This window comes from Rattus norvegicus, chromosome 9 (assembly GCF_021556685.1).
Source record: "Rattus norvegicus strain SHRSP/BbbUtx chromosome 9, alternate assembly SHRSP_T2T, whole genome shotgun sequence".
In the NCBI taxonomy this organism is placed as follows: domain Eukaryota; kingdom Metazoa; phylum Chordata; class Mammalia; order Rodentia; family Muridae; genus Rattus; species Rattus norvegicus.
In genome coordinates, this window is record NC_141542.1 from 95239266 (window position 1) to 95260852 (window position 21587).

The 21587-nt window shown below is 41.7% G+C and overlaps 1 protein-coding gene across 1 annotated transcript in view; it reads left to right on the top strand.

Annotated features, from left to right (window-relative positions):
- Acsl3 (acyl-CoA synthetase long-chain family member 3) overlaps positions 1-21587 on the top strand; it is a 49163-nt gene that overhangs the window by 14825 nt on the left and 12751 nt on the right. Inside the window, 5 exon segments of the mRNA NM_057107.2 lie at positions 10279-10693; positions 15298-15475; positions 17308-17417; positions 19365-19503; positions 21434-21584. Coding sequence (NP_476448.1) covers positions 10316-10693; positions 15298-15475; positions 17308-17417; positions 19365-19503; positions 21434-21584 — 956 coding nt within the window. The 5' untranslated portion in view covers positions 10279-10315.

The following is a 21587-nucleotide window of genomic DNA, read 5'->3' on the forward strand; positions in this document are numbered from 1 at the left end:
ATTTGTAAATCCTCAGAGTAGCTATGACTGTTACATTGTCCATTGTGTGGGATATCTATCAGCAGCCTCTCCCCCAGTTCTGGACCCCACAAGGACTGGGGTGTGCATTCTGTCATTGAGCAGCATGCCCTTGACAGATGCTTGAATATTAGCTAATAATTACTTCATGGATTTAAAATATTTTTCAGCTTAATGGTATGACTATATATAAAAGTTAATGCTACATTAAGAGAGAAGGCAGTAAGCAACAAAAAGCTTCCACATTCTTTAAAGACAAGTTGGCTCACATTTATTGACAGCAATACTGAGATACTTAAAATCTCACAACAGTGAATAGGTTCTGTTCTCACCACCATTCAATTAAACAAAAACCCCAAGGCCCAGAAAAGTTAAATAACCCCTGGAGGGCAGTCATCCAGTAAGAGGACTCCAACCTAAGCCCCCGTAGTTTCAGATTTGTGTTTCTGTCTGTCAAACAATAATAGGCAGGATGGGGTGCTATACATTACAGGGAAATTCTTGGAAGAAGCAAGTTCTAATGCAGAGAATTGGTAAAATGACTACTAGTACTTATAAAGAAGAAACCACTCAAGGGAAAGGGTGTTTCTTTGCAAAATTTCCCTACAATCTTGTAATAATTAAGATATACACAAATGTAAAATACTAAAGAATTTGAAAACTAGAGACAAAAAAAATAAAGCTATGTTAATTAAAATAAAGATTGCCAATTAAAAAAGAGCCTTCAAGGAAAAGTATCTACCACAACTTTATACTGATTATAAAGGCAAAAGCACCAACTCCTCCCATGCCCTGGCAGCTCACTCCAGTTTAACTATTTCTCATCCATAATCCAACACCCTTGCTACTAAGCCTCCCTTAAAACTTTTGAGGTCAAAACCTCTATTAATGGTGGTTGGGTGGTGTTTGTGCACACCTTTAATCCTAGCACTCTTGAAGCTGAGACAGGATGGATCTCAGGGTTCAAGGCCAGCTTGGGCTTCACAGAGAAACCTTGTCCCAAACCAAACCAAACCAAACCAAACTTACTCATTAATTTCAAATTGAAAATAAATGAGTAGAGAAGATAGCCCTTTGAAGGAGAGAGTGAATAAAAAAGGGATAACCTGGTGCTTTTAAAGTAGTGGTGATAATAAATCATGAGGTTTACCAGGATGCTGGCAGTAGAAGTGGGTGGAGGAGATTGTGAGGAAAGCACTGGGTAGGAATCTACTGAAGAATGTGGTAGAAGAGGGACTATTACAGATTAGAGGACTGGAAGTACCGTGGCAGTGGAGGGATCATGTATAGGAGAATTGGGAATTTGAGCCGGGAGCATTTAGGCTGTAGTGATTAACTAGAGTCAGGTCAGGGAAAAGGCCTTGAAGGATTAGGGAGGTGTGATTCAAGCAGTGGACAGCACAAAGACACACCTTGCAGTATCTCACCTGGGCGGTTTACTGGGAAGGGGATTATGCAGAGGCTGCTGCTGAGTGGGGGTGGAAGGGTAAAGCAGGGAGAGGAAGCACTGGTGTTAATATGGGCTATAGTGCATTGACATGGGGAGGGAGGGTAGGAGCCTCCTTCCTGGCAAAGGTGGGAATGTGTCCCACTGGGCAGCTAGTAAGGCCTATCCTGCTGTTGCCAGGACCTGGAGGACAGGCCCCAGGAGATGCCTAACAGACTGCTAACAGAAAATGTAGGTATTGATGTCAGAGAGGGATGGAATGGAACTAGAATTGGACTGCATTAAATAATTCTGTATTATTAAAATAAACTTTTTAAAAAAAAATTTGTGCCTAGAAGGTAATACAGAAACATTAAGGCCTTTTATCTGTGTATGTTTGCACACCGGTGCATGCTGCTGCACTCTTGGGGAAGTCAGGACAACTTAGAGGTGTTAGTTCTTTATTCCACCTTGCAGGTCCCCAAGATAGAACCTGGGTTGATAGGTATTTGGTGGTGGCAAACACCTTTAGCCATCTCTAGCCTTAAAATGTTTTTTTTTTAAATGCCTAATCCCATATGCTTAATAACCTAAACGGGCACCAGTGTACACGTCCAGCCTATTGAGAGTTTCCTTTTGCTGAAGGGCAAGTTTCTGGGGATTTTTTAGAGTTTGAAAGGTTGAGCAGGTGCCAGCCCAGATAGGCAGATCTGTCACCTATTCCATGCTCATTATGTAAATCTGAACTTTCCTATTGAGATTAAAAGGCAAAACACACTTGTATATCTGAAGTATTCTGTGAGAAATGTCTGTGTTGCCATTTGCTTTAATTATGAGTACTAACTACACAGATTACTTATTTGCCCTTTAAAAGTGATCTTAGTTCTAAAAGAACTTTATAGGCCCATGACATGCGGGGCAGCTTCCGTTCTTCCATATATCTGCAGGTTTTCATTATCTGCATTGAAGTTTCTTTGTTAAAGAATGTTTAGTAATTTTTTTTTGGAAAATTATGAAATGTTCCTTTTACCATATTTGTTTTTTTAAATTATTTACATATTTTGCTTTTATTCAGACTCTATTACCTTGATGCTGGCTTTGTTACTATAAAACTAAACATAAGACAAGAAATTCCACTTGTTCCTGTTGACTTGATCTCTGGCCTGGATTTCTGCTGTTTGAGCAGGAGGATGTTGTTGAGTTTCTTCTAAAATGAAGCAGGAAGTTTTATTTAACAGAAAACTAAAATGAAGCAGGATGAATTAATGTTAGCATTGTGAGTAAAGTGGATTGAAACAGACTCTCACTGGGTAACCCAGCTGGGTCTATTTCTACAGCCTGCTGAGCGGTTGCCACCATGCCTGGTTCCGCAATGTTTTTGATTTTTGACTTTTCTCTTTTCTCGAATACAATCTCATATATGCAAGTAAGCTCAGTCACTGAGCTACTGTCAACCTAGTCTGAAGTATATATAATTTTAATATGAACATATGGAGTTATTCTTACCTACATGGACAATAATATGTGGAGGTTTTTTTTTTTTTTCATGTAACCACTGTTAGTACTTCCCTGTCATTTTCTTACTGTATTACATAACTTTTATATTGCTAGGCTATTGTAGAACTTGTATTCATCATTCACTCAAACTATACATGACATGAGCACTGATGTCTTAGGCTGTTAAAGTGTTTAAGTTTGTATTTTATTTCATAGGCATGGAAAAAATCCCCAATATACTGGGGTGGGAGACCTGGGGAGGCAGTGTCTACTGGGGCTACGATAAGAGGTCTGGGAGGTAGAGAAGAGTAGTATAGATACAAAGAGAATGGAGTGGTAGTTGGATGTGGATGTGGATGAACTTAATCTGAGGCTGAGGCTGCAGTGCCTAAACCACAGACGTAGTCATTTCAGTCTTTGACCATCGTAATTTACATAGTGACTCAGCTGCTGCTTTCCTATTGACTCTTGAGTACTGTACTGTGTGTGTGTGTGTGTGTGCGTGTGCGTATGTGTATGTATCTGTGTGTGTGTGTCTTCTGTGTGCGTGTCTGTGTGTGTGTGTCTTCTGTGTGCGTGTCTGTGTGCGTGTCTGTGTGTGTGTCTGTGTATATCTGTTTTCTGTTTGTGTGTGTCTTTGTGTGTATGTCTGTGTGTCTGTTTTCTGTGTGTGTCTGTGTGTCTGTATGTCTGTTTTCTGTGTGTGTGTGTGGTCTGTGTGTATGTCTGTATGTCTGTGTCTGTTTTCTGTGTGTGTCTGTATGTCTGTTTTCTGTGTGTATATGTCTGTGTGTGTGTCTGTGTGTATGTCTGTATGTCTGTGTGTCTGTTTTCTGTGTGTCTGTCTGTGTGTGTCTGTTTTCTGTGTGTGTGAGTGAAAAGTCCATCCTGACTTACAGCAGAGGAGGACCTTGAACCTCTAAATCTAGTTTGGGAATACATGGAATATATGAGACCTTGTCTTAAAAACCCTCACAGAAAAACAAAAACCTCTAAAACTTTGAGCTGCTACAGCTTTTGCCTACAATGAACAAGCATTTAAAAACCTTAAAACCAGCGATTAGAAACTATTATTTCCTTTATACACTCAAAGATGAAATATATGCAAACAGTTGTCTTCTGTAGGACATACCTACCTTGCTTTTTCACATTGTATTTTGCCAATACTTTGTCATTGGAAATGTTTACATTTTGTCTCTGGCCTTTGGACCCCTCCTCTCTATCCCTTCCTCTCCTTCCCATCCCTTCCTTCCTTTGGAATTTCCCTCCCCCTCCCCTTCCTCCCCTCCCTCCCTTCCTTCCATTTGTCTTTCAAGACAAGGTCACAGCATAGCCTTGACTCTCCTGGTATTCACTGTGTAGTCTAGGCTAGCCTTGAACTCAGAGAGCTGGTCTCTGCCTCCCTGAGTGCTGGTGTTAAGAAGGTATCTGCTACCACTGCCCAGCTCTTTTATTTTCTAGGAAAGAAAATTAAAGTTCAAAAGTGAGGTTATTTTCTGCTTAAAACAGCCTTCAGCAAAAGGTTAAGCAGTTCACTTTTATGGGTATGAGTTCGTGGGATATAAATGTATTACTAGTCTTGGACTTAGAATTATTAAGACACAAGCATAATTGTCATAATCTAGAAACTAATGTTCTGGGAGTATGTGTATATGTATGAATATATGTTATATATTTGGCTCTTACTTGCAGAAAATGATTAGCCTACATACAAAGATATATGAAGTGTGCATAGTTCTAGTTATTATTGTTTTAGCATACACAACATTCAGTTATTGACTTGTTGACACATAACAATTATAATAGTTGCTGCCGGTGAGTTGTGAGTACCTGGCTTTTATACTTGAGTTAATACAGAGGTGGTTACACATGTCGTGCCACTCCTCCCTATTTCCTCCCCCTTTAATCAAACAAATTTCTCTGAAATTATACCTTTGAATGGAGAAAACTTCAAACTGCTTTTGCATATAATACGACGTGTGGATTGTGGCTTGAAAAGGTAAATTAGAAAAATAGGAATAGATTTTCTTGGGGTGAGCAAGTTGAAACAAGGTGATTCAGAACTCAGTATTGAGTGCATTTTTGTTGCTGTTGTTGTTGTGTGTGTAAGCAGCGGGGACAACAGAGTAGCCCATGGCTCTAAGGAAGCTTCTTAAAGGAACATATTTTAGGAGGTTGCCCAAGTAGAATTGGTCAAACTTTGTGTTGAGTTTTATCTAGATGCATTCTCTGCTTGTGGGATTTCAGTGAGGTCTAGAAATTACCTTTCAACACTTGTTTTCATAGTGATGCGTTTTAAAATCTACTGGTATTTAAACGTTCAGCATGAAGTACAGACATAAAAAAGATTACTAGGATGTGACTATAAATTGTAACTAGGTATGGTCACTTGTATTCTAAGAAATCGACCAATATACAGATCTATAATTCAAACACCTAGCAGGCTGAGGCAGGAGAATCACCTTGAGTTAGAGTGATTATTTCACTGAAGCTCATGGAGAGAGCTCAAAGCAGAATAGTATACTTCATCAAAGACTAGTTAAGCCTCCTTTTATTTACTTACACATTATATTTTTGTAAAACCAAGCCAGATTGGTTGCTGAGAGTGGGCTGCTCAGGGCCATCTTTGGGCATTAAGGCTGTCTGTGCTCTGCTGGCATGTGGTGCTAGCCTTGGCTGCACAGAATGTGTTGCTGCTGCTTCAGGAGCTGTTGCTGGCTCTTACTCGAGTTAGTGACTTTTCTTGTGATTACTATTATTTCATGTCATAAGGGACTTCATGGATAGACACGTAACTTCACTTACATGAACCTAAAAGAGTGGTAAACAAATTGATAGTGCTGAAAAGCCTACCTGTAATTAGCTCGTGGGATGCGTGCAACAGACTTGAAATATGCTAATGACTTAATCCTCCTCATGACATTGATATACATGAAGTCTCCATTTTATGTAAATGAGAAATAGAAACATAATTTGGGTGGCATTTAGTAAAGTTAAACCTGGAATTTGCTTAAATGCTTAAGATCAGGTTGAGCTAGGGTGTGGAAGCACACGCCATTAATCCCAGCACTGTGGAGGCGGAGCCAGGCAGATATATATCTGAGTTTGTAGCCAGCCTACTCTACAGAGCGAGTTCCAGCATAGCCAAAAGCTACACAGAGCAACCGTGTCTTGAAAAACCAACAGTGAAGTTGAATGGACTGCAGTGTTTTCTAGTGGACAGATGTGAGAAGTGCTTAAGTGAAGGTAAGAATATCGGAATGGTAGTTTTATAGGTAAAAATGGCATCCTGTTAGCAGTCGCATTGCATTTGTAGTTAACATAGGAATTGCCCCATGTTCTTGTTTGTTCCTAGCAGGAGTTTTGGGGGGGATCTGTCATTTGCTTAGCCTTGCATTGAACCTGAAGCTTTAGGATTTTATTCAGGCCCGTATTCCATGTGAGTGAATGGGAGTCAGCAGTAAGCCAAGTCCTTGTTACCGTTGTTCTAAAAGGAACAAGTCTTGGGGCGGGAGAGAGCTCAGCCCTTAAGACTACTGGCTGCCTGTCCAGAGATTCTGCCTTCCAATTCCCAGCACCCACATAGTGTAAGTTACTTCTTGATAATAGATCAAACTTAGTGCTAGAGGTCAGGCTATTATTTTGCCAACTCTAGGAATGATTGTTGAGTAACCTCATCACTGCTTATCTAAGATTTTTTCCTCATTCGGCAATCAAGGTTCTTCATCTTGGGAAATTCTCCCGTGACCGCAAATCAGAGTAGTTATCATCCCAATTAATTTTAGCACTTTGTACTGTATTGGGGATGGGAATGCGGTTGCCCTGTGATATATAAGGCATCGCTGTCTACTTTTGGATTGTTCATCAGATTCTGTAGAGTGCAGGTGACTGAGGAAAATCTCAGAGGTGCTGACGGACTCAGCTTTTTTTTTTTTTTTTTTTTTTGGTTCTTTTTTTCGGAGCTGGGGACCGAACCCAGGGCCTTGAGGACTCAGCTTTTTAATTAAATAAAAATAATGTAAAATTAAGTTTAAAAGAGAATGGTATATTAGTCATTGCTCTGTTGCTGTGCAGGAAGTGGTACCATGACCAAGGCCACTTAATTTGGACCTTGCTTATAGTTTGAGAGGTTTAATCTGTCAGCATGGCGGGGAGCATGGCAGAAACGTAACAGCACTCATGAAGCTGGGGCAGCAGCTGAGAGTTACATACATCCTGATCTCAGGCCAGGAGAGGAAGAGAGAGAAAGACACTGGGCCTGGTGTGGGCTTTTGAAACCTAAAAGCCACTTCTGGTGACACACTTCCTCTGACAAGGCCACACCCCTAATCTCACAGTTCTGGCATCTGGTGCCAAAACATTCAAACCCGTGAGCCTGTTGTGAGGCATACTTTCTGAAACTACTGCACTAGATAATAAATAGCATGGGGTTAGGACACGTCTGACTACTCTTATGTTCTTGGAGTACCAAGACCATTTATTTTCTTACTCCCATTTATCTGTATATAAGCTTTCAGTCTTCACCTACCCACAAAAATCCATATTCTGTGGACTGGTCTTCCTAGTACTTCATAATATGACAAACTGTCAGACAGCAGCAAAGCAAATACCAGCCTGGGATGACGAAGAGTCCAGGTTCAATCTGACTTCCCACGAGTGCTGTATAGTAGCTTTGGCTCTCTTACTCTGTAAACTAGGCTGGCTGGCTCCTTCTTACTATAAATGTTTTGAGAACTTCATGTGTAAATACTGTATTTACATCATTTCTCCCCTTAAAATGCCTTCTGTCTTTCCTCACTCAAAACTCATGATCTCTTTAATTTTTGTCTTGCACGCATCCACTCACGCACATGAACATACAAGAGAGAGAGAGAGAGAGAGAGAGAGAGAGAGAGAGAGAGAGAGAGAGAGAGCGCAGGCTTGCTGAGTACATTTAGTGCTATTTGCATATGTATTGGTGTAGGACTGATCACTTGGGATTGGATAATCTATCAAGGCCCCATCCCAGGAGAAGACTGATTCTGTCCCACTAAGCAGCCATTGATTGTCTGCAGTTCTTTGTTTAGGGGTAGGGCCTTTTGAGGTTTTCACCATTCACATTGGCCTGCCAGTTGCCGTTGAGAAGGTACAGGTCTTGTTTAATCAACCATATTTTTAAGATTTCATGGGTGCAGCTTTCTTGTCACATACAGAAGGCATCTCACAGATGATGTCCAGGTGTCTAGGGGCTCTTACAGTCTTTCTGTCCCTTTTGCATAATGCTCTCGGTCTTGGTGTAGGGCTTGTGTTGTAGATGTATCAGTAGGGCTGGGTGCTGTTCTCTGCATTCTGACCGGTTGTAGTGGTGTCCTTCTGCTGCAGAAAGAAGCTTCTTTGATGGAGGGTGAGAGCTACACTTACTGTGGGTACAAGGACAAGTATTTAGAATGTAGGTAGAGACAATACTGGTCTAGGAAAGTAGCAGCCATAGGTTCTCCTTCAGGGCTCATAACTGTTGGAGCCACAGGCCACATGGCCAGATTTACAGCCCATCATGAATTCATTCCTAATGAGTGGGCCTTAAGTTTAGCTAGACAGTGGTGATTGCCCCAGGTTTAAGTGCCACCATTTACCCTTGAGGCTCTATGGCTATGCTGGTCTGTGCGGTTTATAGGCATCACAGCTGGGTAGGACTGCTGGTGACTTTTCTCCACTGGCAGCCTGCTTTGTCCCTTCAGATGCTATGAAAGCTAGTCGTCAGGGAGGAGGCTTCCAGGTCAGTTCCAACTTGAATCTTCTAAATCTTGGGTCTGAAGTATGTGGTGTTTTTAGCAATAGCGTCAATGCCTCTAACTTGTGGGAGACTACCAAAGACAGCAGCAATAGCTTGTATTATTGGGAGTTAACTCTCCTGACCAACCTAAAGGCTTCCTCTGCCTGGCACTAGGATTGTTGTACATGGCTCCAGCGGGGAGAGAGCATTATCACCTCAAGTGGCAAGTGGCATGACCTCATTCAAAGTCTATACGAGTACATATATAATCTGTACACACATATTTGCATATCTCTGAGTGTATTTCTAATTTAAAATGTTTTCCTATGGCTTTCAAACATCCTTATTGTGTCATTTTCCCATCCTTTTCCTTCCCTCCTACATTCTATTGCCTCCCCTTCCACTTCCAGGTAAATTACATCCCTCCCAGTTTTTCCCATTTCTCCCATTATAGCTTTTGTGTCCTACTATGGAAATGCCTCTCCCCATGGTCTCTCTTGGTCTTCTTGGTTTCTGTGGTTACTTCATGTTATATATATACTCATATCTAAAGATTCAGATAGAATCTGGTAAGAGAGAACATGTGGTATCTGTCTTTCTGAATCTAGGTTCTTCAGTATGTTTTCTAGCTCTATCCATTTACCTGAGAATTTTGTGATTTTCTTTTTCTTTCTTTAAAAAAAAAAAAATTCATGTATATGAGTACACTGTTGCTGTCTTCAGACACACCAGGAGAGGGCATCAGATCTCATTGTAGATGATTGTGAGCCACCATGTGGTTGCTGGGACTTGAACTGAGGAACTCTGGAAGAGCAGTCAGTGCTCTTAACCACTGAGCCATCTCTCCAGCCTGATTTTAGTTTTCTTTATGGCTAAATAGAATCCCTTTGTGTATATTACCACACATTATCCATTTACCAGTGAGGTCGTTTTCATTTTCTAGTGATGGTGGCTAGAGCAGGAGTGAGCTGGCTGAGCAAGCACCTGTGGGGCAGGAGGAGCTGGAGTCATCAGGCATGTGTGCCGTAGGTGGTAGAGCTGGGTCATACGGCAGCTCTTGAGTCTTTTTGGCGTCACAGATTTTTTCACAAAGGCTGCACCAGTGAAGATCAGGAAATTGGCGGATGCTAAGGACACATGGAGACCATACGTTATTGTCATGCTTCGTGATTTGATCTGTAAAAATTGACCAATATGCAGAACCACCAAGGAAAATAAAAATCCGGTGTGCCTGTTTGCCTTTCAGTCCTTGCTACAAATGGGGCTCCTGGGAAATCTGCACTTGTGTTTACAGCAGCTGAGCTAGTGCAACAGAAGACTAGGAAGAGGGCAGACTTGGGGTTTCTTCTGGTTGTCCTCACTCCTTGAAGCATTTGTGGATACTTAAGGTTAGGTTGGAAAGGCTACTCTGGTTTACAGTAGTGGAATGACTCCAGGGTTAACAGATGCCATACAGATACAGTACTTAGGATGTTACAGGGCCAGTACACTGCTCTGACCCAGAGGAACTCTAGTTGTGCTTAGCTCATAGAAAGAATTTTTCTTCTAATGTGATTTTCAACTGATCTATCTTTTTTCCTTCTAGATTCCCGTTGAGATCTGTTGATTGTATTTTTGAGCACATGAATAACCACGTATCTTCAACACCGTCTACCATGAAGCTAAAACAAACCATCCACCCCATACTTTTATATTTCATACATTTTATAATATCACTCTATACTATTTTAACATACATCCCATTTTATTTTTTGTGTGAGTCAAAACAAGAGAAACCAAACCACATTAAAGCAAAGCCTGTCAGTTCAAAACCGGACTCTGCATACAGGTCTGTCAACAGTATGGATGGCTTAGCTTCAGTATTGTATCCTGGCTGCGACACACTTGATAAAGTTTTTATGTATGCAAAAAACAAATTTAAGGACAAAAGACTATTGGGAACACGTGAGATTTTGAATGAGGAAGATGAAATACAACCAAATGGAAAGGTTTTTAAAAAGGTAAGATCTCTGCTGCATTGACTTCATCTTTGTACCATGGGTCTCCTGTCATTGTGCACTTAGCATTGTGGGAAGTGTGGTCTCTGGGACCTGGGAGTGGCTGGTGTTGCTGGAGAATGTCTCTCTGTAGTGCAGAGCTTTAGATTGCTTCCTCCCACCCCCCTACCCCCGCCCCCGTCCCCTGTTTTTCAGAAAGGCATGGAGAACGTGCCCTGATATGGGGCTCTTGAACTTGCTATTGCCAGTGCTTGAGGGAGAGGGTCTAGGTTCCCTGGGGCAGGGAACTTTCTGGGGCAGAGAGTACTTGGCACCATGTGACTTGTTTTGATTTTTCATGTGACTCACAGTGGGTGTTAATACCTTGATATTTTGCTTATGGCAGTTACAATTTTTGTTTTTACCACTGTAGAGAATCTTGCCATTGGCTTGAGAGACAAGCTATTTTTATAGACAGAAATGTTGTACTTAAGAGCCTTGCCTTGGGGCTGGAGAGATGGCTCAGTGGTTAAGAGTACTGACTATTCCAGAGGTCCTGGGTTCAGTTCCCAGCAACCACATGGTGGCTCACAACCATTTGTAATGAGATCTGATGCCCTCTTGCGTGTCTGAAGACAGTGACAGTGTACTTATATATAATAAACAAATAATTTTAAAAAAAGAGCCTGGCCATAGGCCTGCATCTGACATTTTGAATCTGGTTTGCTGCTTACTCGTCTTGTGGCTTTAGAAAAGTCACTTTATGAGTGTATAATTAATATTTATGAGGCAAGTTGTTTCCATTTCTATCAAGTTGTTTTAAAACTGAAAGTAGTCTTAAGGGTTAGATATCTCTACTTCAAAGCTTAGAGCACGGAAGCACGGATGAGTCAGCTACTCACCTGAGGGTCGTAAAGCTACAGAGTGACAAGGCTGAGATTTGAACTCAGGCATTTCAACTCCAAAAACTCATACTTTGGAGCTAACTGCAGATTGTAAGGGAGGAGAAAAACATGATGTTATTTTCTTATTATTTATTTTGAAGTTAGGTTTCTCTATAGTTCTGGCTGTCTTGGAGCTCCCTATGCAGATCAGACTGTCCTCAAACTCAGGCATCTGTCTGCCTCCAAGGCATGTGCTTTTAATTCTTTGTCAGATGATATGATGCCTACTAGTACTTTGTTAAATTTGCATTTGTGGTTTATCGGTTTGTTCAGAAGGCTATTTATAGATTGACAAAACCATTATATTTTTCTTGTCTAGAATTAGATACTTTGGGGACCTAGAATTGATTTTTAGGTGTTGTAGATAACAAATGAAACATACTGCCTGTTGTCTGAGTGTGCTTTGCTGTCAGTTAGCCAAAACCTGTGTTTCTGTTGGCCTATGGGAATGGGCTGCAAGCTAGAGAGCTCGTTAAACAGGCTAGCCCTGCACCCACCCACAGGCTTTTGGTTCTTGGAACAGCCTTTGTATGGTGTCAGGAGCAGCATCTGTCCTGGCACGGTATCAGGTGACGTGGTTTGTGCTTGCTGGACAGCCCAGGGAGGGCAGAAGACTTGAATGTTTTTAAGGTGTCATGCAGCCCATGGTGGTAATCAAACTCTGGATTCTCCTGCCTCCGTGGGACTGATTATGTGGTGTATATGACATCACAGCTGATAGATAATTTTGGTGACTTACCAAATTTGAAAGTAACCTTCAATTTGATGAGGAAGCTTATCAAATTAATATCTGAAACTTTCCTCCTTTGAGGAGCAGCAGCATAGAATATAATATGGCTAAAGCAAAGTTAGGCAAACCTAATTTCAGATTTTTCTTGTGTGTGTGCGTGTGTGTGTGCGTGTGTGTGCGCGTGTGTGTGCGCGTGTGTGTGCGCGTGTGTGTGCGCGTGTGTGTGCGCGTGTGTGTGCGCGTGTGTGTGCGCGTGTGTGTGCGCGTGTGTGTGTGCGCGCGTGCATGTGTTTGTCCGTGTGCCCGTGTGTCCGTGTCCTCATCCATCTGTCTTTCTGTCTGTCTGTCATTTAAAATGTCTTTCTTGGTCTGGGATCTGGCTTTGTTCTTTCTTCACTCTCCCATGTTTGCTCTGTCTACTTCCTGTTTGTTAACAGCATGTCACAAAATCACACAAGCCCCAAACCCAGGATTCTGATTTATTTCCTTAACAAACCACAGAGAGAAAGTTAAAGGAAGCCAGGCATCATTTGTTGAAGAAGACAGGAAGTGTGTAGTTGTGAAATAGTTCTATTCTGGATGTAAGTGAGGAAAACAACCACCTAGTACTGAGAGGGTTAGGTCATCTACTTGAACACCGACTCTGTTAGACCGTCATGGTCTGTGGGCTTCAGGTTACAGCGGTTACTGAATTTGGTAGCTGAGGGTTTGAGTGTTTCTGTTTAATTTGTAATGGCTTAGTGATGTAAACGACAGTGATCATCTCCAGGCAGGGAGGGAGGACATTTAAAAACCTACTGCTGTCAGAGGACGAGAAGCTGAAGACTGGGAAGCACATCAGACTGTGGGTGTTGTGCAGCGTCTAGAGGTGCATGTGTCTCTGCAGCAGTCTAATGGCACAGCAGAGGGCTAAATTAAGTGAATTTAGGTTTGGATTAGCCATAGGGGTGGGATTAGAAACTGCAGTATGAGTTAAATATGATTATGGGTAAATAGTGTCCACAAATGTAACCTTTATGAGAAAGATAATTAAGATAATTAACTAGAACACTCAGTGATTTAATAATGAAACCCAGGTTTCCCATATATTTTGCTTTTTTTTTTTTTACCCCCACAGACAGGGTTTTCCTATGTAGCCTTGACTGTTCTTTCAGTGTAGACCAGACTGGTGTTGAATTCAGAGAGATCCACCTGCATTCTTCTGAGCGCTTGGATTACAGGTGCACGTCACCAGGCCTGGGTAGTTCTCTCCTCCTTCCCCTTTTCTTCCTCCTCCCCCTCTTCCTTTTCCTTGCTTCCTACCTTCCTTCCTTCCTTCCTTCCCCTCTTCCTTCCCTCTTCCTTCCCTCCCCCCTCCTTCCTTCTCTCCTTCCTTTTTTTTCTGCTTGTTGTTTCTTTTTTGAGACAGGGTTTAACACTGTAGCCTATATTGGTGTGGATCCTCATGTAGCCCAGGCTAGCCTAAGACTCAAGTCAATCCTTTTGCCTTGGCTGAATACTGGGATTATAGGCATAGGGTATATATATATATATATATATATATATATATATATATATATATATATAAATAATATAGAATTTTATTTTTTGTTAGATGGTACCATCATCAAGAGTTGAATATATTTAGGTAGTATATTCGGTGGTTTTTGCCATGTAAAGCCTATCTGCACATTTTGGCCAAATTCTCACCTGTCTTCTCACCCACAGAGCTCCTTTGAAGTCATTGGAGCTCTGATGCTGAGTGTTTCTGGAGTTACAGAGCAAGGTGAGAGTTTGGGACCTACAGTTAGAGAAGTATAATCTTAAGTCTGTACTGAGTAGGACACCATAGGGCAGAATTGACCCCTTCTCCATCTAACTATTCACAGAACTCTCTCAGATGGTTTTGTTTTTTAGTTTTATGTATATCCGTGTACTTCTTGTGTGCTAGGGCCTCTGGAGGCCAAGGGGGGTGTTGGATCCTCTGGAACTGGAGTCATAGATGGTTGTGAGCTGCCATATGGGTCCTGGGAATTGAGTCTTGGACCTCCAAAAAAGGAGTCCTGGCCATCTCTAGTCCCTGGTCACATGGTTTTTAAGATGAGTGAGACTTAAATGGACACAGCCATGCTTAGACGCAAGCTTTATGTATTTGAAGTTTGCTTTTGTTCAGTTTTTATATGTAATGGAGAATTTCTGATTGTGTTTCAGTTGGAAATCCCTGAAGGAAAATATGCTAGCCAGTTTTGAAGGAGCTTATTATTAATAAGTTAAAGGCTTATTATTAATAAACTTATTATTAATAAGTTGATGTTATCTGTACTTCTGGCAATTCCAAATAAAATACTGTAGTCTGGTTAACTGTTGGGGGCTTAAAACAGATGGACGTTGAATACTATAGTTTAGTGTCCACCTGGTTGTAGAGAGACGTTTTACTTTGCTTATCATGATAGTATAATTAATTCAGGTTAAGTGGCCATAATAAATTTTCTGTGTACTTGGGTAGTAGGGTCAGTTTCTGTTTATAGATCACATACTATCAGTTTCTGAAATCTACAAAGTAAAGATGCTCTAAATGAATGATTAGTTTAGGGCTATTTGTCTAAGAAATGATTTAGTCAAGCGTACTCTGCCCCAGCTCCCCCATCTTATGTGACTTCAGACTCATGTGACCCTTTTGGTTTCTTGAAATAGGGCCTCAGTGTATGACTAAGCTGGTCTTGAACCATATAGATAGATCCTCATGTTAAGCAAACCCCCCCATCCCCATCCCCCCACCCCCACCCATTGTAGTTAAGCTTAGCATGGGATTTGGGTTGTCATAGACAATGCCACAAATTTAAGATATATCTTCACTTGGAACTAACATGTTTTATAGTCACATAACTTTTTGGCTATAAAGTTTGAAATTTGCTCTAATTTCTTTTGGTTACATTAAAGATATTTGTGCTTTTTATACTTTGCTATTATATCAGGTTATTCTGGGGCACTATAATTGGCTTTCCTATGAAGATGTCTTCATTCGAGCCCTCGATTTTGGAAATGGGTTACAAATGTTGGGCCAGAAGCCGAAGGCCAACATCGCCATCTTTTGTGAGACCAGGGCTGAGTGGATGATTGCTGCGCAGGCGTGTTTCATGTACAACTTCCAGCGTACGTATGGGTGACAGGTTCTCTACATAGCCCCGGCTGTCTTCAAACTCACTTGCCTCTTCCTACTGAGCGCTACCACCACACTTGGCTCTAAAATAATATTTTTTAATAGGTTAACATTTCTGATACTAAGGTTTGCCTTTATTTATTGGAATAGTGTTTGTTAGGGCTTAGATATTCCCTCCCTCCCTCCCTCCCTCTTTCCATCTATTTTGGAAAAAGAATCTCTCTGGGGAGACCCGGCAGGTCAGATGTTGAGGAGGCTGTCTGTATTTGGTAAAGCAGTCCTGACATACAGGACCCCTGCTCTGCTACCATCCCTCAGGGGCCTTTCAAACCTACTTCCATTTTCTTAGTCCACTTCTGCCAGTAGCTACAGTAGCCTCTCAGATATGTCCATATTGTAACTCCGTGGACTTCCAAGCACTAGGTTGCATGGTAAAGAATCCCAGTGTTGCTGACTTGAGTATTATTGGAGCATTATTTGAGTGGTAACTGTGATGGACTAACCTTGTAAACAGTCCTCAAAGGCCAGTGCCAAAGGTCACAGTAAGTGACTGTGAAACAAAACAATGCTTTCAGCAGATGTTTGTTATACACTGATGATTTTTTTCTATTTCTTTTTTTTTAAGAGTTTTATGTGATGAGTGTTTTGGACACATGTGTATGTGTGCACCAGGTGCATGCAATGCTCACAGAGGCCAGAAGAGAGGGTGCATTCCCTTGGAACTGAAGTTATAGACAGTTGTTAGCCACCATGTGGGTGCTGGGAATTGAACTTGGGTCTTGCCCAGCAATGCTGTTAACCACCGCCACCTCTCCAGCAGTCTTCCTTTACTGTTGTTGGGACAGGGTGTGTCACTGTTTATCCCTGGATGGCCTGGGGACTGTGGCACCTTGAACTCTGCTTGGGACAATGATACGCATTACCACACCTACTTCCACTTTTAAAATTAGGCTCCGCCTTTTTGTTGTCAGAGGTTGGATTTACATTTCTTTTGAGAATGTTTTAAAGGGTCATTGTCATTTTACTTCTAATTCATGTTGTATATATTATATGACTTCAGTGTTTCCAACTTTTTTTCTTTTTGATTTTTCTACTTTAGAATAAACTGTACTGTTTATGAATGCTATCTTTTTCCTTAGTTGGTGTTTTGAGCCAGGGTTTCAGTGTAGCTGGATCAAGTGAGGTGTGATGGCCTCCTTTTACTCTGCAAGTGTTAGGATTATAGGCCTCATCACCACTGTTCTGTTGACATGTGATAGCTAAAATCTGACATTCAATGTGCTGTCTTACTGGCTTGTCCAATGGTTCTCAGCCTATGGGTTGTGGCCCCTTTCACACAGGAAAACACACATTTATATTATGATTCCTAAGAGTAGCAAAATTATTTTGAAATAGCAACAAAAATAATTTTATGGTTGGAATCACCACAACATGAGGAACTATATTAAAGTGTCAGAGCATTAGGAAGGTTGAGATCCACTCGGCTTGTCCCTTTTCACATTTAGTTCCAAAGTAGCCAACAAGGACAATTTTGACATTGTAGGATAGGTATAACTCCTTTACTGTATATTAGTCCTAGAATATAGTGAAGGTGAAACAAACATTAAGAATCTTCAAATACGAGGAATCTTGAGACAGTTAGATGGAGGGGAATAGATGGGATATTGGTTAGAACCTTCGTACACATGCACAGTAGTTCTCCCAGGCTGTCCTGAGAAAGAACTCTCTCTCCTTTATGGTCACGGGGACTTCCAGAGGTGCTGTCTGTGACAGCTGTCTGTGCCCCTTTCTTCTGTGTGACCTGTGTGTGTTGTTTTCTTTGTAGTTGTTACACTGTATGCGACTCTGGGAGGTCCAGCCATTGTCCATGGACTGAATGAGACAGAGGTGACCAACATCATTACTAGTAAAGAACTCCTGCAAACAAAGCTGAAGGTGAGGACCGCAGGTACCTTTAAGAGTGATGCTTCGACTTTTCCTGTGATGCGTCATACTGTCCCTCAGTTATCTTTGTGAGATTTTGTGTTTTTCTAAAGAACATAAAACATGCATTATATATATATATGTATATATATATATGTATATGTATATATATATATGAGATAGACCATAGGTACAAAGTGTTAATATGCCAACGTGGAAAGGATGACAGTTTTTATTGTGTATTATGTATATAAAGTAAAATAACAGTTTTTGCATGTCTATAACTTTTGAGTTTGCTCTCCTTTCATCATGGGGTTCCTGTGTCATCAGGCTTGGTGACAAGAGCCATTTTGCTGATCTCTCAACATTTTATATTTATATCATGTATACGTGTTTTGCCTGCATGCATGTCTATGCACCATGTAGATAAAGTGGAATGCTTGCCTTTGTAAGCACAGGGACCTGAGTTTGATTTCCAGAACTCTTATTTAAGAAGTCAGCTGTGGTCGTGTCTGCCCCTAATCCCAGCTCTAGTGCTAGAGGAACATCTGGTCCCTGGGGCTCACTGCTTATCATGGTTCATTCAGGCCAGAGGGCCCTGTGGGGGAGGGGCTGGAAAGCAGCTAAGGAGCCCCACCAGAAGCTGGCTTCGTCCTCCTGTGCACACACACACAGACACACCATAGGCACCTGTATGTACACACAAGAGCAAGAGGTGGTACATGCCTGTAATCTCTGCACTTGGGAGGTGGAAGTAGAAAGATGAGTAGTTCAAAGTCACCCTCAGCTATATATAGTAAGTTTGAGGTCAACCTAAGGTGCCAGAAATTTTCTGAAAGACAGTCTTGACAGGTGACCCTCAGGGAAGGAGGGAGAGATGAAGGAAGAAAGAGAGGCCGAGGTAGAGACACAGAAGAGAGAAAAGAGGAAGCAGGGACAGAAAGGGTGGGAGGGTGGTGTTGATTCCCTGGAACTGGAGTTTTATAGACAAATGTCAGCTGCTATGTGGGTGTTCTTAACCATCGAGCCATCTTCCAGACTTGAAATGTTTTAAATATTCATTTATGGATCATTGAGTAATGACTTGCTTGAATATTTTAAGTACTAAAATGGGAGAGATTTTTTTTTTTTTTTTTTAGAGGAAAAATTTTTTTATTTTTTTATTAATTGAGTACTTATTTACATTTCTTTTTTTTTTTTATTAACTTGAGTATTTCTTATATACATTTCGAGTGTTATTCCCTTTCCCGGTTTCCGGGCAAACATCCCCCTCCCCCCTCCCCTTCCTTATGGGTGTTCCCCTCCCAACCCTCCCCCCATTGCCGCCCTCCCCCCATAGACTAGTTCACTGTGGGTTCAGTCTTAGCAGGACCCAGGGCTTCCCCTTCCACTGGTGCTCTTACTAGGATATTCATTGCTACCTATGGGGTCAGAGTCCAGGGTCAGTCCATGTATAGTCTTTAGGTAGTGGCTTAGTCCCTGGAAGCTCTGGTTGCTTGGCATTGTTGTACTTTTGGGGTCTCGAGCCAATGGGAGAGATTTTATGAAATGATAGGAAAACGGTTCTTATAATTCCTAGGCAACTTCCCCTAAAAACATTACCATCTCAGACATTCTTCTGTTTTTCTTTTTTAGAAAGTTTCCAAGTGAGTTTTTTTTTCTTCCCTGATACATTCTTTTGTATCCTCTTGAAAACATGAAGGCCTTTGGGCTTTTCTATAAGTAGTACAGGTATTCTGTGTCTATATGTCCATTTTGTGGACTTTGTTGATAAGGATTTTATCAAGGAAAATTGTATACACGGTGCTATAGAATAGTGGTGAGTCCACCCCCTCCCCTTCCTTCCTTCCCTCCAGCCTGTCTCACTAGCCCCACCACTTAACTGTGGTGACCTGTGCTCTTGCGTCAGAGACACTCAACCATTGGCTAACAGATGATGATTGTTATGTGTTTCTTTAGGATATCGTCTCTTTGGTCCCACGTCTGCGGCATATCATTACTGTTGATGGGAAGCCTCCAACCTGGTCTGAGTTCCCCAAGGGCGTCATTGTACACACCATGGCTGCAGTGCAGGCTCTAGGAGTAAAGGCTGACGTGGGTATGTGGTGGTCATTCTAGATACGGACTCTCTGTTCACACAAGAGTTTTCCAGACTGTAACTTCTCCAATTACTTTTACCTATCTTTTAAAGAAAGACGTGAGGAAAATGCCAACACTGATTTATTTTTCTTAAAAGTATGGGCTAGGACTGTAGTTCAGTATGCAGAGAGTTTGCCTAGCATGCACTAAGTCCTGGGTTTGATCCCCAGTGTTGCAGAACATGGGACACGATGGCACATGCCTGTCATCTCAGCACTGGGAGGTGGAGGCAGAAGGATCAAAGTTTGATAGTCACTGACCTGGGAGCAAGGCCATACTGTCTGCACAACAATGGCAGCAACAACCGAAAAACACTCACACACCGGGGCTGGGCATTTGGCTCAGCGGTAGAGCGCTTGCCTAGGAAGCGCAAGGCCCTGGGTTCGGTCCCCAGCTCCGGAAAAAAGAACCAAAAAAAAAAAAAATACTCACACATCGTTCAATTTTCTGTTCCTCTTCTGTAAGTTTTGAGTAGTTTAACGTTAATTTTTAAAGTAACTGCTTTAAATTTACCTATTAGAGTTAGTCTTTAGCTAGAGTTACTAAGCCAGGAGTTCTCCTTTTTACTTATCTCTCCTTTTACTTGCCTTTGCAGAGTTTTTAATCTTCCAGCTCACACCAGGCATAGACACTTTCAAAGGAATAACTGTCAAAAAATGAACAGCAGAAAACGTAGGCTGTTCACCCAGTCTCTCCCTGGGATGTCGTAGTAGCATTTCCTTTGTAGTTGGAAATTAGGTGGTTTTGATTAGGGACAGGGTCATGCTGTCACTTCAGGAATAACAGGGATGGTAATGGTTGAGCATATTGAATTGTAGGCATTGGTGGGTATTCAGAGAATGTTGAACAGTGCAGTCTGTTTACAGGAAAAAAGAAAATATGTGTTATGTGGCACATAGTTAAGAAATTATCTGGACTGCTGTGAGAGAAGGGGGAGCATTCTTGACCCTTTTCCATAAAAAGCCACCTGCTTTGGGATGAGTGTAGGCAGGTGGATGGCATTGATGTTATCGTCTCCTGTGCCTCTTCTGTAGTGGGTGTTAGGTGTGTAGTGTTGTGACTACAAACAGGCAACCCTGGGTGTCATAACCAACAAGACGTCTCCTGACCTGGGCACAGGATCGAATGCACAGGCATCTGAGTTCAAGCTCTTTATCCAGAGCAGCTTCTGCACCTCAGTGCTTTTATTCCATTTTTAATTTATGTAGCTGTCCAGCACCAAATTTGTATAGCTCCAAAGTCATTTTTGCCACAGATGATGGTAGGCTGAAAAGAGCCTTTCCTCTGATCCCGGGGTGTGAGACTCAGTCCTCCCCAGTGCCTTCTGAGGCTACCTGTGGTTCTGGGTGCTGCTTCACTGGTACTTAGGTTTACTCCAGTCCCACAGTAGTTCTAGTGTTTATAGATGCCAAGCACATTTCTACTTTGTACTGGCGTTATGTCTGTCTCTCTAGTCTAGTCTAGTCTAAGAAATGGAACTTGATCTGTGTAAATTGGCCCAGAGCTTACCTTGCGGCCTCGGCTGCTTTGACCTTGAGATCTCATTTTTTTTCAGCTTCCTGAGTGCTGGGTTTGCAGACATCTACCACGTCCACTGCTTTTACTTCTGCTTGAACTACTGGGTTCCCGAGACTTTTGTGGCTACTTTGCTCACTTTATTTAGGTCTTTGATAAAATTACAGAGACCCTTTGTCATAATGCTGCATTCTAAGCAGCATCTGTTGTCTTTATTTTCTCTGTGGCTCTCATTATGTTATGGACTTAACCTGATTGTTCCAGTATTGTTTACGCCTCCTTATGTGTTGACAGTTGTTTGAGTGTTAGAAGAAAATTGCTAATAGAGCTGAATTTCTTCTGTTTTATTTCCCTTTTTCTTTTCTTCAATATAGACAAGAAAGCTCACAGCAAACCACTGCCCTCCGATATTGCAGTAATCATGTACACAAGTGGATCCACAGGAATTCCAAAGGGAGTCATGATCTCACACAGCAACATCATTGCCTCTATAACGGGGATGGCGAGAAGGATTCCAAGACTGGGGTA